A 16782-nucleotide genomic window follows, 5' to 3' on the forward strand; every position below is an offset into this window, starting at 1 on the left:
GCAAAGGAAGTCTACTAAAATGGTGTGTGCTCTTCATCATAAGGCATATGGGACAGACTTAAAGATATCAATCTGTATACTTTGGAGGAAAGGCGGGAGATATGATAGAGACATTTAAATATCTACATGGCATGAATGCATATGAATCGAGTCTCTTTCATTTGAAAGGAAGCTCTGGATTGAGAAGGCATAGGATGAAGTTAAGAGGTGATAAGCTCAGGAGTAATCTAAGGAAATACTTTTTTACAGAACAGTCTCCTGGAAGAGGTGGTGGAGACAGAGATTGTCTCTGAATTTAAGAAAGCATGGGATAGGTCTGAGGGATTTCTTAGAGGAAGAGATAATGGTTACTCGGATAGGCAGACTGGATGCGGCTATTTGGCCTTTATCTACCATCATGTTTCTATGAATGGAACACAGCATTTAAGTGTAATTAAACTATCCATGCTGAAGCAAAGTCAATAGGTTTTTACATTTGTATCATGGGCTTTGTATTTATATCTAAGCAAAATTTAATGCACACCTTTTCTTGGATTATTGCCCAGGGAAAAAAGTAACAGAGATCTTCATCCACTGTTTTCTATGGATACTTTACCTTTGGAAATTAACACATTGATTTTATAAAGTCATCTATACACACTATTTCTCTCCCTTGACCTTAACACACCCATGGAACTGTCTAGATAAGGTGCAGGTAGCATTAAACATTGTGGGTGGGCAATTTTAAACAGTCCAAAAGTGTTCTATTAGTGGAAATGGTGCTTTTTGCCATCAAAATCAGTGCAGAACTGGCAACAATCCAATAATGCAATGTTAGTCTGTGAATTGGAATCAAGAAGCTTCCAAGAGTGAAGCACAAGGATAATAGTCCCTAATATAACTTCTCACCTTTCGGTGATAGCCTCTCTGTTGAATGAACTTGTCTACTACTTTATCTACTTGGCGGTCACATTCCACCTGAAGGTGTTGGATTAGTGTAAACAATCTGCCAGGTCCATAGAACGTCTCTACAATGGGCTGATGAGTCTCCACAATTCGTGCTATCCCTGTGGGGAGAGAGAGAGTCATCATTATTTTATTGTTTATAATCTGTGCTAAAGTCATAGCTAAAACACTCATTTCTAAAATACAGAGCCTCATTTCAAATCTCCCTACCTACATTAGAAGAAATTAGGATGGCAAGGGTTGCCTGAATTTGAGCAAGCCATGTTGGACTTTGAGTTTAAAGAGTTTACAGATAGGCCAAAGCATTGAAGTGGAGTTATTTTGGGCCTGTATTTTTTGGGGGAGATTCTAAGAGGTAGTGGAGAATTAGATGGCTTGCAGATTCAGTCAGTAGTATGGTCAGACTATTTTGTTATCTTACAAGATAAGGAGTGTAGACTAGGAACAGAGGAGGGGATAGGGTAGGGGAAGTTAGGGTAACATAGTAAATGATGACAGATAAAGAGACCTGTATGGCCCATCCAGTCTGCCCAACAGTCACATTCATTCTAAAGGCAATAAACTCATTTTGGGGTCCTTTTACTAAGGTACGCTAAACACTAACATGTCCATTATATTCTATGGATGCGTTAGCGTTTAGCGCATGCTAAATCGGCTAGTGTGACTTAGTAAAAGGACCCCTTTATTTGCTAAGTTATATGTCTTCCCCCCCCTCCGAGATAGGCAAGATCTGTACTCAGACGATTTGAACATGGTATAAAATACTTATAATTGCTCTTGATCCATTTTCCTGCATATGAGATGGAGACCGTAGAAGTCTGTCCAGCATTGGCTATACCACCCCACACTGCTCCATGGCTGGGAGTTGCCATAACAGCTAACTCCTGCCCCCCTCCTGATCTGTCCTATGGGGGTTTGTAGTCCCACTGGAATTTATGGATGCACTAGCTCTTCAGCCTGAGAGGGGAGATGATTTGTCATTAGATGGAAAAGAAGAACACTGGAATAATGATTTGAGAACAAGTTTGGATATGGTGGCACTTTTATCTGTAGGTATGCAGGTAAGTAGGGTAAGAAACTGGAACCATAGTACGAAAGCTGGCCTGATATAGGGGTAGAAAGGCCTGAGAAATCAATTTCTATTGATTTTAAGTGAAATCAAGGGGTTTTGAGGCTTTTGAAAATTAAAAAAACATTTAAAAAAATAATAATAAATCAAAAAATCCAAGATGGCCGCCACTGCAGTGATCTTGGTGCCAAAAACAGCCAGGTGAAGCTAACCTGAAGGTCAAAAATGGGATTTTGAAGGTGGTGGACCTTGTTCCTAACCTCAGAGACACTCCAAAATTGGAATTTCAATCCACCCCCCCCCCACAATTTTCTCCATAGGCTGCAATAGCCTTTACTTACAGGTCTGTGATAGTGCCTGTCTGCCTGCTTCAGCAAAACTTCAGCTGGAAAAGCTGGAGAAGACTTCTGCCTCTGGACCTCCCTATGTATCCCCAAACCATGATCCTCGGGCTGCCATTGGGCTCAAGCCGGACCAGGACCTCAACCCCCAAAACTTCACATGCCACGACAAGTGGAGCAAAAAATGCAGCTAGCACCTGCTCAAGCTCTCCGACCGCCATGGGGCCATACAGCCTGTGCTCAAGCTCCTTATAAATCAGGGATGTGAGATACTTACAGGATGACGAGGATGAAGACACCATCTGAATAAGTGATTGGAACATGTCACAGTGTTATGTTCAATATTATTAAAAATTATATGAATATATGAACTTGTGTTTAAGAAAAGCAAAGAAGTGGGTTTTAGCACTTTCTATATTTTGTACATTGGTGGATTTTCCATGATTTAATGGGATTCTATTCGTGTACATGGTCAGTTCTATAATACTTGAATTGTACTATTAAAGTGTACAATACAAAAACTTGTTTATACTGTAAAGTACTGTATTTCATATTTTTTATACATTAAGGAAAAAAGTTAAGTTGATGAACAATGACAAGTGGCAACTTCAATAGTAAATAAACTGCTACCTGATACTTGCTTGTTCTGAAGCTATGGAATGAACTCCCAAGAGAGTTAAAACTAGAAAAAAATTATTTGATCTTTATTGCTACCTGAAATTATAGCTTTTTGGTCAATATCTTGGATTTAATTTGTGGCACTGTAGGTGAGGAGGGAAAATGCTTTCAATTCCAAACTCCAACTCATCTTCTAGCACCAATATCTATCTTATCATTCCCTCTGTAATTCTCCTACCTGAGCACTGTATTGATGCACCTTCTTTTCCAGTTTGCCTGTCTTGACTAGATTGTAAGCTCTTTTGAGCAGGACTGTCTCTTCTATGTTTTGATATGTAGTGCTGCGTATGTCTAGCAGTGTTATAGAAATGATTAGTAGTAGTAAAATGTGTCAATTTTCTTTTTTTTATTTCTTAAATCTTTATTGATTTTCAATTTAAATTTCAAGTATTACACTTGCACAGAAAGCAATAATAGCATGGATATTAAATACAATGTAAATATAGCTCATAAGTTAACAGAATTTAACTATTTATGCTCAAGTCCTCAATTTAGGATCCAAGAATCAAAAATGGTGAAACAAAAAAGAAAATACTAATAATTACACAAGAAACTGAAAGCTATAGCACTGAAATGAGGTCAACTAACAGTCAAATTATAGGGCTCAAAGATTACTTCCATTCAGACTAGATATTGCCACAGTTTGTCAATTGGGATGGTTCAAAGAACACATACTTAACAGTACGGTAACACACAATCCATTTACACGGATGTCTCAAATAGAAAGTTGCACCTAAAGATATAACCACAGGTTTCAAAAGAAGAAATTCACGGCGGCGCTTTAGCGTCTCCCGTGCTAAATCTGGAAACATTTGTATTTTGTGACCAAGGAAACTTTTTTGTCTGTTTTTAAAGTAAAGCTTTAACAACCATGTTTTGTCAATTGGTAAGGCTAAGGTAATAATCATAGTGGCTGATGATGCTAAGTCCTTCTCAGATGTCTCTAAGATTTGTGAAATATTTAAGGGTTCTTGGTCTGAAGATTTTTCTTTTTGTTGTTGGTTTTGTCCTTTATCAGGCAAATAATAGACCCATAAGAATGGTGGTAACAGTTCTTCAGATATCTCCAAAATTTCCACTAGATATCTCTTAAACATATCTTTAGGTGTTAACAAATCAAGTCTTGGAAAGTTAATTAACCTTAAATTATTACACCGCGAGTTGTTCTCAAGCATTTCAATTTTCTTCCTTAAGTTAATATTGTCTTTAACTAAAGTCTCTTGCAAATGTTTTGATGTTATAATTTCCTTTTCAATTTTCTAAATAGTTGAATTAGAAGTATTTATTTATTTTCTTATATCCTTCCATTCTTTACTATGTTCCTTAATTTTTCTTTCAATTTGTTGAAAGGTGGGAGTAATGGTCTTAACAAAATCAGCCATTAAGTCCCATAATGAATCTAGAGTCACTTCAGCAGGTTTAATCAGTACAACCTGAACTTGTGTGAGTGTATAGTGCTCACCGTTCTGAAGATGGTTTTTTTCGGGGCATGTCTTCTGTGCTTCCCCCTCCTGCCGAGATGACTCTGCCCCAGATATCTCCATTGGGGCTCTTGTAGTATGAGTCCCAGCCTCCAAGTTCTCCTCAGGATCCTTGCTTGCCTCTGGAGAAAAGAATACCTCAGAATCCAAGGTTTCCCCACCCCTGGGAGAGCTGGTAATCTGAGGCTGCAGGGGCGGCGCCCTGACATCGGGGCTTAAAGTGGTGTCGGGCCCAAGAGTGCCCACTGCGGGTTCGCCTCCCTGTGTCCTTAGCAGGCCACCATCCGATATTGCCGAGACCTCCTGCATGCGCCTCAGAAGTTCCTGAATGTTGCCGAGACCCGGAGCTCCAGAGTGCCGCGAGGCAGAAGCAGCGCTCCAGCCCCTTCTCTTGGGCATCACGGTAAGTGAAACTACCGCTAAGAAATTCCTTCAAAAAATCACTAGCCTGAGACGAACAACTCAGTGTGTCCTGCTCTCAGTCGCCATCTTGGATCTTCTGACTAGTGTGCCAAAATGTGTCAATTTTCTTTGTTTATTTTCTTTTCTTTTAGCTTTTAATTCTTACAATTTATAATGCTCGGTATATGAGTGATATTTTTTTAATTTTGCTTAGTTTACTTTTGTTGTCTAATAACATGCTATGTTTGTCATTTTGTTTATTGATCATTGAAATCTACCCTGTACTTCCAATGTGTTAAAAAGTCACAACAGAAATAAATTAAAATAAATTAAATTAAACTAGGGGCTCCTTTTACTAAGGTGCGTTAGCGTTTTTAGTGTGCACTAACTATGCGCTAAATGAAAAATATTAACGTAAGCTCTATGGAGGTGTTAGCGTTTAGCGCGTGTGGAATTGTAGCACGCGTTTAGCCCTAGGACTCACTGTTCATGACAGTTTAAGTCATTCAAGGTTTTACTATGGTTATCACATACTATAAGTTACCAGACAAAGATTTACTTCATTTGAAGAGGGTGCAAAATGCTGCAGCAAGACTCTTGAAAAATCTAGGTCCTTTTGATCATATTTCTTCTGCTTTGTTTAATGTTCATTAGCGTTTTGTTAAAAAAAGATGTACCGTATTTGCCGGCGTATAAGACGACTGGGCGTATAAGACGACCCCCCAACTTTTACAGTTAAAATATAGAGTTTGTTATATACTCGCCATATAAGACTACCCCTTCTTCTGCACAACAAATAAAACTTAAAAGAACATCAGAATTTATTTCAACAATTTTAATTAATTCACTAAAGCTGAATAGAACAATAAACCCATGGGAGCTGCCATGCTATTTGTTTTCTAAACTGTTAACCAAACTGAAACTGTCAATGATAGAAGGAAGATAACACATAGAGGGAGAGAGCAAGTGCCGGGCAAGTCCCTAGCAAGTTTGCTGGCATGACAGTTTCCCTTTAAAAGCCTCCTGTTCGCCCCCGCAACTTCCTTAAGGGCTAGACTCCACACACGGCCGCATGTGCGAGAGACGTAGTAAAGAGAAAAGGGGTGGGGCCAGAGCGCCGCTGCTTCCCGCTGCGCAGGATGAAGGAGCTGGCACCCTTGTCACACTGATGTCCCGCCATGGCCCCGCTGATGTCCCGGCAGGTTTACTAGTACCGTAAGCACCGTAAGGAGGTAAGGAAGGAGATGTTAGGGCATGTAAAGTAAGGGCATGTAAACAGTACCCGGCGTATAAGACGACCCCCGACTTTGGAGAGGATTTTAAGGTACTGAAAAGTCGTCTTATACGCCGGCAAATACGGTATTTGAAAGTTTTAGTGTTAACTTTTAAACTCTTTCATGATATTGTTCCAAATTATATGCTGGAGAAGTTACCTGTATATCATCCAAAGCGGTCCTTGCGCTCACAAAAAACAAACAAACAAACGTTTCTTTATCATCTCTTTGAAAATACTTCATCTAAAGTGTGCTCATAAACGAGCCTATTTCCAGTTTGTGACTAAGCAGTTGAACCAACTCCCTTCTTGCATCAGATCGCTAGACAATTTGATATTTCTTCGATGAGCTGTTAAAACACATTTGCGTGGTTTCTAGATAAGTAGCTGAGTTCATTGTTTAGAAGTACAGTAAAACCTTGGTTTGCGAGCATAATTTGCTCCAGAAGCATGCTTGTAATCCAAAGCACTCATATCAAAGCGAATTACCCCATAGGAAATAATGGAAACTCAGACAATTCGTTCCACAACCCAAAAACTTTAATACAAAATACTATACATACTTGTATTGCAAGACCTCACTCATTTAGAACAGTCACTACACTCTTGTAGCATCAGAGAGAGAAGAACCATCGGCTCAGCTGTATGACACGTGTATACTGTATGCACCTCGCTCAGTTAGAAGTCACTACACTCCTGCAGCGTCAGAGAGAAGAACCATCAGCTCAATTGTGATGATGTGACACGTGTATACTGTATGTACTTATATTGCAAGACATTGCTTGTATATCAAGTTAAAATTTAATCAAATGTTTTGCTTGTCTTGCAAAACACTTGCAAACCAAGTTACTTGCAATCCAAGGTTTTACTATATTGTAAATATGATTTAACTAGAAATAGACTTAATAGGTGAAACAACATTTGAGAGAGTGTGTAAGGGGGAATTGCCTTGAAACATCTCGATGTGAGCGAAACATGAATTCCTGTAAGTTTTACAACACCCCCGATATGACTAAGATAAATGGCTAGCTTTCTTTAAAACTTGAATATAATTGAGTATTTGTATAGGATATTTATAAAGTATCATAGCGAGTGTAAAAATGTAAAACTTAAAGGAATTAAATTTGGGAATGAAGTACACAAAATAGGAAAGTCATGAAGAAATAAACTGGGACTGAAAAAGCAGCAAATTTACTGCTTTTACATGAGCATCTCATCTCTTATGGTCCCTAAAAAAACTAACAGTTGATAAAACAATTTGATATGTGTTGGTCTTGTACAATGATTAACTAGTACATTGGGTTTTAAATTTTGATGAGAATGTGAAATTTAGATTTATTATGATTGCATTATTGTATTAACATAATTTGTTATGTGTTTGTCAAGATAAATATAGATGTATTCATGTAACTCGTTCTCAGCTATCCTGGGAGGACGAGCTAGAAAACTAAATAAACCTACAGTCACCTTAGTTTGTTGGTGACTAAGTCTTCAGAGTGCTTAAAGAAATATTTTTATTTACCTTTTCTACACAACAATCAAATCATATTTGGCCCCCCTTTTATCAAGCGGTGTTAGGGGTTTTTTATTGCTGGCTGCTGCGGTAAAAACTCCAATCTCACATAATTCCTATGAACATTGGAGCTTTTACTGCAGTGGTCTGCGATAAAAATCTCTAATGCATCTTGATAAAAGGAGGCCATTGTTAATTATTATAAACCTGTGTTAATGCTATTAGATTTTGTATCAACAATACTTCATTATGAACAGGTAATGTGAGAGGAATGCGAGAAATAATTTATTCAGAAAAGAAACGAAGATGAACAAAAATGTTCCACAGAAAATAGAAACAGCATAAAGAGGAGATGGCCAGGGGGATAATGTTGTCACTGGAGCCATATTCTGGTTTTAAATGTTATTGTTGACCCGACATGGCTGTGTCTCTGTGAGTGCCTGCATCAGGGATCCTTGTTTTTCAATGAGTAAATACAATGTGTTCACAAATCTATCAATCGAAATGGCATAGAGACAGAAAATCTTTACAAACTTATTCCTTCATGGTTTGCTAAAAGAAAAGCAAAAGTGTACTCATGTTGAAAAACAAAGACTCCAGATGCAAGTACTTGCCGAAACATGGCTGTGTTGGGTCAACAATAAAATTTATAACTAGAGTGTGGCTCCAGAAAGAATTTATTCTGCATTGCCAATGTGTTCCTTTCGGCTTCAGCTCAGTGAGAATAAGGACTAGTTCCAGGAACCATGAATCTTCATGCCTGAGTAACCTGGAATTTTTTTCTCTAATTTATGACCCCTTCCAGCTTATTTTAATCCAGTCATTTCAGCAATAGTTCTTGACCAGTCTATGCATCATGGCTCCTGGAACACTACAATCATAGACCCTAAATCCAACCAATAGGACTGTCTTTGTTCCTGCAAAAGGTGTGTATGCTGTGTTTGCAGCATCCCTAGTTTATGTCAACCCAGAAGAGAAATTGAGCCTAAGCCTCTGCATATGGTGGTATGTAGAACTGTCTCTAAGCCATCAGACAAGCACTCTGATAAATTTGAATAAGAAATCACAAACATAAAATTTTGTACCTTCAAAGAGAAGTGTCAGTGTGTCTGCAAAGATGACCGCTGCCCTACGGTCACTTAGGTCAGTCCCAAGAGCCAACAACAAGTTCTCTTCTGCCTTATTGGCAACCTGAAAGATTATAAAGAAAGGTTTATATATATATTTTTTCAACTCATGTTCATTCCTATTGTCTGAATATGTACTACTGTTTCTCTCTCTTTTCCAAAGCTGCTCCTTCCAACTCAAAGGCATTACATATACAACCGTCTCCTGTCAATAACAAATCTAAAGTAAATTCATAACAAATCTCAAACCATCTATAGATTAAAGACTTTTAAAACAAACAAACAAGACATACAAGTCTGAAATCGTTCCATTAGTCTTGCACTTAGGTACACAGAGCTATGATCCCTATCCTGGAACTATTTTTATTCATGATGCAGAGGTATACATTGGAGCAGAATAATGACAAATTTTATAAATATCTATCCTATGATTCCAAGCAGATGACATTAAAATAATTAAAGCAAGAGTGTGAGAAACAGCGGCAGGACTCTACGAGACTGGGGAATGAAGCATCCAAATGGCAGATGAATTTTAATGTGAATAACAGTAGATGGGAAAACCCAACTCTTACTATAAGTACAAGATGCTGAGTTCTATTACCTCCCAAGAAAAGGATCTGGGAGTCATTGTAGACAAACAGAAATTCTAAGTTCAGTATGTGACAGTGGTCAAAAAAGAAAATAGATTAGGAATTATTCAGAAGGCTTTAAGGTCATCAGGAAGTATTGGGTTATGGCAGGTATAAGAACTTTGGACGATGTTATATCTAATGGTAAACTGCTTGATTTTTCACAGCTGCAACATAAATTTGGTCTTAATAAATCACAAAGTTATAGATGCAACTGAAGCAGGCCATTCAGGCAGGGTTCCCTGAATGGAAAAATCTTAATAACCATTACAGTTTACAGTTCTTGTGCTTTCAGGTGGACTTCCTGGGACACCAGGCCACACAGTGGTATAAATTATTATCTGAACTTATGAATAAAAATCCAAAAACTGGTCTGAGGGACATTTAGAGCAGCATTGAGATAAGGCATCAGATTACTGCAACTCAATGGCCACGAATTTGGTCTTGGAGAATGAGTTGTACAATGTCAGCATTTATGAGACAAACTTGTTTTTTTCTGTTGCACAGAGCTTTCTGGACCCCTGTTCGTTTACAAAAGTTAGACAGCTCTAAGTCAAATAAATGTTGGCACTGTCATCTCGAAGCAGGGACTTTAGATCACTTACTATTCTATTGCCCATTCATTTTGGCTTTTTGGAAATCGATTTAGGGTCAAATAAATTGTTTGTTAGAAAATCCTGTGGCTTTATCCTATGATACTATACTATTTGGAATGTCAATGAGGAAGAAAAGTCAAATTTCTGCAAAAAATAATAAGCTATTACTTATTATGACAGGAGTCGCCATTCAGCAGATTACATTTAATTGGAAAAATTGGAATAGATTAAGTTACAGTTTTTGGTGGAAAGAATGTTAGTCTTGCAGAAAGGAAATTTTAATAAATTTCAGGAAGTTTGGAGACCATTAATAGAATATTGTAAGGAGTAAAATATAATTTTTCCCTAATTGGTATAATTGTACAGGGAGAGAGGGGTGGTGGGAGGGACTTTAATTATATATTGATTGGTTGGATTAATAGGAAATAGTATATATATGTAATCACATATGTAATAATAACAGGGTTAGGAAGAAGGGTTTTATTTTTACTAATGAAATTGATAATGATAGATATTCAAGTGATATTGTATAAGTTCAACTTATTTTTTTGACACACTTGTATGATGAAAAAAAGAATAAAGAATTAAAAATTAAAGAATTATTCAGAAGGAAATGATGAATAAAACTAAGAAAATCATAATGCTTTCTTCAAGACTTATTTTTTGCCCACTGGCAGCAGATCTGTGAAACCCTGGCCACCGTTGGTGTACCGATCAGCTGAAGATAAGTTGATATTATTTTCATCTATCTTGTTTCATGTCCTCAACAATACAGCACAAGAGTCTTTCTCAATTTTAATTATAATGAGGTGACCGCTCAACCACCTTTAAGTAACACCACTCTTAGGTGCAGGTGCAGGTGGGCGGGCCCTTGTCTGAGGCTTTTTCCTTCAGTTTGGATTTATTGCAGGGCCTGTGCTGTTTTGCTATCACTGAACTTGACATTTATGCGTCAATCAGTGAAAGTGTTACTGCACACGTTTAATATTTCAGTTACATTATTTCTTAAAAGGCATCCTATATAGTAGAGAATCCCCATAGGAACTCAATTTCCCCATCCTGTCCCCGCGAGCTTTGCCGTTATCTATGTCCCTGCCCCATTCCTGTAAACTCTGCCTTAACTGCCCAAGCCTCGAACACTTATGATTTTAAAGTGTTTGAGGCTTGTGCAGATGAGGACAGAGCTTGGAGGTACGGTGCAGGGACTCGCCAGGATGGGACAGGAAAATGAGTTCCCGCAGGGACAGGAAAAAATTTGTCCCCGTGTCAATCTCTACTTTATAGACACACTGACCACTTTGGTAAGTGCAAGAGGTGCATGCAGATTTAAATGTTTTATCTAATTTTCATCATTTTTACCTTGTGAAATAAAAGATTCAGTACTTGGAATAACATCTTTTATATCCACTGTGCCCTTTTCCAGGGCTATCCTCCTAAACCTGCTCCAGGCAGCAAACCAAAATTCCTAATGCTCTATCACACTTTATGAAAAGAGAAACATGCAGGATCCCAAAAGAATAAAATAGATTTTGTACTGCTTACAGGACTAAGCAATGGATTTTCCTCAAGTCCACCTTAGTGATGGTTTATAGGCTTTTCTCCGAGGAACTTGTCCAAACAGTTTTAAATCCTGCTAAGCCTACTGCTTTTGCCACATTCTCTGGCAATGAATCCCAGAGCTTAATTATACAAGGGTAAATTAAAAAGTAAAGGTAAAATACATTTAATGGCTTTAATAAAAATAACTGTGAGCAACTGAAATACCACTTTTCAACATAGTCCCCTTGAAGGATGATGTATTTGTTGTATCGTTCAACTAGATTCTGCATTCCGACAGAGAAGAAGTGTTTGGGCTGATCCCGAAGCCAGGTGAGCACCACTTCCTTTACTTCATCATGCTTTGTCTTTTGCTCTCTGGATTGCAGTGGTGTACCCATGTCTCATCACTGGTGACAATTCTCTCCAGAATACTCAAATCTTCTTCATACCAACTCAGGAAATGGGTCAAAACCTCCACATGCTGTTGATTGTGCAGATCAGTAAGCTGTTTGGGAATCCATGGTGTGCAGACTTTCCTGTATCCCAAGTCATCGTGCATGATGGCAAATGAAGATCCATAGTTGATATCCAAATTCATAGCCAATTGAGGCACCGTTATCTGTCATTCTTCTCTAATCAAGGCATCTACCCTGTCAATGTGCTCGTGTGTGCAATGTTGATGGGCGACCAGAACGACCTTTGTCAGTTACACCTGTTCTTCCTGCTTTAAACCTTTTTGCCCACATAAACTTTTCATTGATTTATAGTGCTATGTCCATACTAAGTCAATATCCAAAGGTTTCACTCCCTCTGCCCAAAGAAAGTGCACTACTGCACGTTGTTCTTCATTGGCGCAATCTTGCAAAGGAGCGTCCGTATTTCTGACCTGGTGGCTGCCACACAACTAAAGGTACAATGTGTGAACAAACTATCCAACAGGCAATGTATGAGTGCATATTTTGAACTTCACCAACTCTGTGCTGGTTATCGCATAATTTAACAACTGCCTTTAATTTTTGATTCACCCTTGTATATTAAGGTCCATATTCTATAAATGGCACCGATTTTTTACGCGCCGGTAAGCTAAGTGAAAAACACCATTTAAAGGATGTTTTAAACTGATTTTCAAGGCGCCGAAATCACACCTCCTTAGGTGCTTTATGGCACCTAATGCCAAAAGTGGTGTTGGGCGTGATTCACGTCAAATATAGGCACCGGAAATGTAGGCCTTTAAAACTCTGGCCTACATTTTCAGCACCTACCTTTGCTGGAGGCACTATTCTCTAAAGGGCACAATCAGGTGATTAACATGCGATCAGTGGGACTAAGTGAAGAAATATTTTTTCTAAATGCACTACTTAGTAACTTCATTGCATGCCACTAGTAGTTGTACTTTTAGAAAGGGTAACCACCTATCCATTTCACACCACTCATTATTTTACTGAACTTGATCATATCTCCCCTCAATTATCTCTTCTCCAAACTGAAAAGCCTAACCCCTTTATCTATAACTTTTCTCTCTTTTTTTTTTTTTTAATAAATTTTTTTTTATTGCTCATGTTAAATTTCATCTGCCAACGAGATGCCCAGTCTCCCAGTCTCTATTACTACTACTTATCACTAGCATTTCAGGGCCTGTCTGGAGGGCCTATGTGCATGCATGGGTGTCAGCGTGATATCATCATAGTGACATCCGCGCACTTCTGGGTGCCTCAAGCCATGGCCACTACCTTTAGTGTGCCCCGGCTCTAGAAAGTTTGAGAGACACTGTACTCTACTTACATGTATTCTAAGACTTCACTGTTTATTTTTTTGCTGAACGTCCAGCTCTTCTTATTGTAAACTTACTCTGTCCCCCTTCCCCCCAGCGAATATTCATGCATTCTAAGACTTCATTGTTTTTTTGCTGAATGTCCAGCTCTTCTTACTGTAAGCCGCCTCAAACTACTTTGGCTTTGGTGGTATATAAAAAATAAAATTATTTATTATTATTAAGAGATCTCATGTGCCTATCACAGGCTTTCTTGAATTCAGAGTCTCTGTCTCTACAACCTCTTCCGGGAGACTGTTCCACACATCTACCGCCCTTTCTGAAAAAAGTATTTCCTTAGATTACTTCTGAACTTATCATCTTTTAACTTCATCCTTTGCCCTCTCATTCTAGAGCTTCCTTTCAAATGAGAGACTCGACTCATGTGCATTTATGCCACCTAGGTATTTAAACATCTCTATCATATCTCTCCTCTCCTGCCTTTCCTCCAAAGTATATAGATTAAGATCTTTAAGTCTGTCCCCATACGCCTTATGACGAAGATCATGCACCATTTTAATAGCCTTCCTCGGCATATTTAATTAAATAGAATCTAGACCTTCCTTAATGCCCGAGTCTTATTCTCAGATACGAGCAATACTGTACAGGTAATGTAGTAATTTTAGCTCCAATTTAGGGATCTTACGCAAGGGGAATGTGCCTCAAGATAAATATCGTTAGAAAATCTGAATGATTAATTTATGCTGGATACAGGAAAATGTTAAGTTCATAATAATTTGTGTAGGTCCAGTTGTTGCCCTTGCAAGAATCATAATTTCTGATTAAATCCTCATTAGAAGGAGTAATCAAACAGACCATAAATGCAAAACAATTAGTGACGAGTACAATATCTGATTCAGGAAGTCAGATAGTTATGCCCCCTGATTTCAACATTCCTTCATTATACCGATAAATGATTAAATGCTGAAATATGGGAGACCATGTCTCATATAAAGTTTCTGCTCTTTGCTCGGAACATTATCAGAGTTCAAAGCGTTTTGATGTCAAAAGCCTCTTGCTTTTCTAAGCAGAGTTTCTGCCTCTTTTTCCTTGGATTGCCAGCAGTCAATGTAATGGACTTTAATAACTGGTCACAAGTAAAACGTGGCAGTAGTATTTAACACACTGCTAAGAATCTAATTGGCCCCTGTCAGAGGCTGATTTGCTTTGTGTAATCCATACCTGACTGATTGTAATGATTACTTTGCTACAGCAGATGGAACACCCGTTGTTGGGTCAAGATATGTGAGTTTTTATTGCACCACCAAGGCAAGCGTGAAAAATGTATTCTTAGGAAAAGAAAGCAAAAAAAAGACTGCTGTCTGACTTCACATAGGGCTGTACAGAAATCCCACTAGATCTTTATGGGGGGGCCTTTGCAATTACTTTGGGCTTTTAGCTAGAGAATGATATGGTGGCTGTTATTGCGGCTAGCTGCGGATAATCCGCTGAAACGGGAACGGAATAAAGTGGTCGTCACGGGTACGGGGACAAGGCCATTAACCACCCCGTGGAGTGGTGAATGGCTTTGTCTCCACAGTTAAGTGAAGGAATGTGCACGGTCACCAATCGCATGGTCGAGCAGCCCCCTCCCTCTTTCCTTCTGATCACCGCTGTCCAGGCAGCTCCCTCCCTTCAACCTCACCTTCGTGGCGATTTTCATTTTCCAGCAGCACGAGCCTTTCAACAAGTCATGCGTGGCTGCTTCAAACTTCTTTATTAATTTGTATCTTGTGACAAAGTTAGACAAGTTCCTGCTGAACAAGGACGGACGCTGGTAGGGCTAGTCTCAGTTAGGGTGCTGGTCTTTGACCAGAGGGCTGCCGTGTGAGCGGACCGCTGGTCAGGATGGACCACTGGTTTGATCCAGCAGCGGCAATTCTTATGTTCTTATGACTGACATGGGTTAAACATTGGCATTACCACATTTCAATAGGTTATATAAGAGTAATTGGTAAAGAGCCTTGAAGCACATGAGGACATAGTCTCTAGTTTTGCAGCAAGCACAGCTTACCTGTTGGCAGAGATACTCTGAGAACTTGCTGAGCCCTTCCTCATGCAAGCCAAGTAAAGGAAAGATTTTGAAGAAGCGTTCCACCTGTGGCAAGTCTCCCTCCTTGGTGGCCACACTGAATTTTTCAGCAACAATGACCTTTAGGCGCTGCTCCGCATCCTGCAGGAGATTCAGGTTGGCATCGATGATGCTACCTGGCACAACCAAAGAAAGCAAAGGGTGAGAAAATACATCTAGCCAGAACCACATATCAACTGGCAGGCATCTTGACAGTGAAAACAGTAGCATGCACTGTAGAATTATAGCTCAAGTTTTTCTAATTAGGCAGGCTTCCTTTCTCTCAAGCTGTCATGCCATGTAGAATCTGAGGCTGTAGAACCAGAGTGATTATTCATGGTTTCTCTTTAGCCCCTTCACCCTCCCCACTGTCTCTGCTATACATACCATAGGGACTGAGTAAATCTCACTAAAGCCCCAATGACCCCTTTGATTTTGTGCCTACTATATTGAGCAATCTTCTCAAATGCACATATTTCTGGCTTACATTCTTAGTCCGATCACAATTTTACATTCTTAGTCCGATCACAATTTTATAAACAGATATTTTTTTCCAAATTATATTAATACACCGATGTTTTGCATATATACCTTTCTAAAATCAAATGTTCTTTCATTTCTTCTGTTTCACTAGTTCTTTAATTCACGTTTCCATTTCAAAGATTTTTCTTTTCATTATCATTAACCACCATCACTTGCAGTCTTTGATTACAAATATTGAAATCCATGGAGCACCAGTTCTCTCTATGCTCACCTTTCTTATTTATCTCTCTTACTGGTGCTTACAGTCCAATACAATGATTAGCTGGGGAGGTCATTCCACACATTTACCACCCTTTCTGAGAAAACTATTTTCTGATGTTACTTCTGAATCTATCCGCTTTCACCTTCATTCTATGCTCCCTCATGCCAGATTTTCCTTTACCATACCATATAATTTCTTATATCTCACAAATTTCTACTAGGATCCATTGCGATTTACAAAGACAATCAACTGGTTGAAGTTACAATAAGGTTTCTAGGATCTTAAATTGGTACCCCTCAAATGAATTACAAAGAGAAGAGGTATGTCTTTAACAATTTCCTGAAATTGTATTAAGAGGGGAGCTGTCACAAATTTACGGCATCTTTTACAAAGCCGCGTTAGTGGCTGCCGCATGGCAACAGCCCCGAAGCCCTTTAAATCTCTATGGGCTTCGGGGCCGTTAGTGCAGCGCAGCCACTAGCGTGGCTTTGTAAAAGAGGCCGTTAATGGCAGGCTATTACAAACTTTAGGCCCCTGAAATTCAAATAGCTTTTTCCATAGAA

General features: G+C 38.8%; 1 protein-coding gene across 1 annotated transcript in view; it reads right to left on the bottom strand.

The window, feature by feature from the left end:
- COG4 (component of oligomeric golgi complex 4) overlaps nt 1-16782 on the bottom strand; it is a 158006-nt gene that overhangs the window by 81514 nt on the left and 59710 nt on the right. The window contains exons 5-7 of the mRNA XM_033940444.1: nt 15418-15611; nt 8788-8893; nt 889-1046 (exon numbers count right to left, since the gene is read on the bottom strand). Of these exons, the coding sequence (XP_033796335.1) occupies nt 889-1046; nt 8788-8893; nt 15418-15611 (458 nt within the window). The remainder of the gene's footprint in view (nt 1-888; nt 1047-8787; nt 8894-15417; nt 15612-16782) is intronic.

Source organism: Geotrypetes seraphini, chromosome 4, assembly GCF_902459505.1.
Source record: "Geotrypetes seraphini chromosome 4, aGeoSer1.1, whole genome shotgun sequence".
NCBI lineage: Eukaryota > Metazoa > Chordata > Amphibia > Gymnophiona > Dermophiidae > Geotrypetes > Geotrypetes seraphini.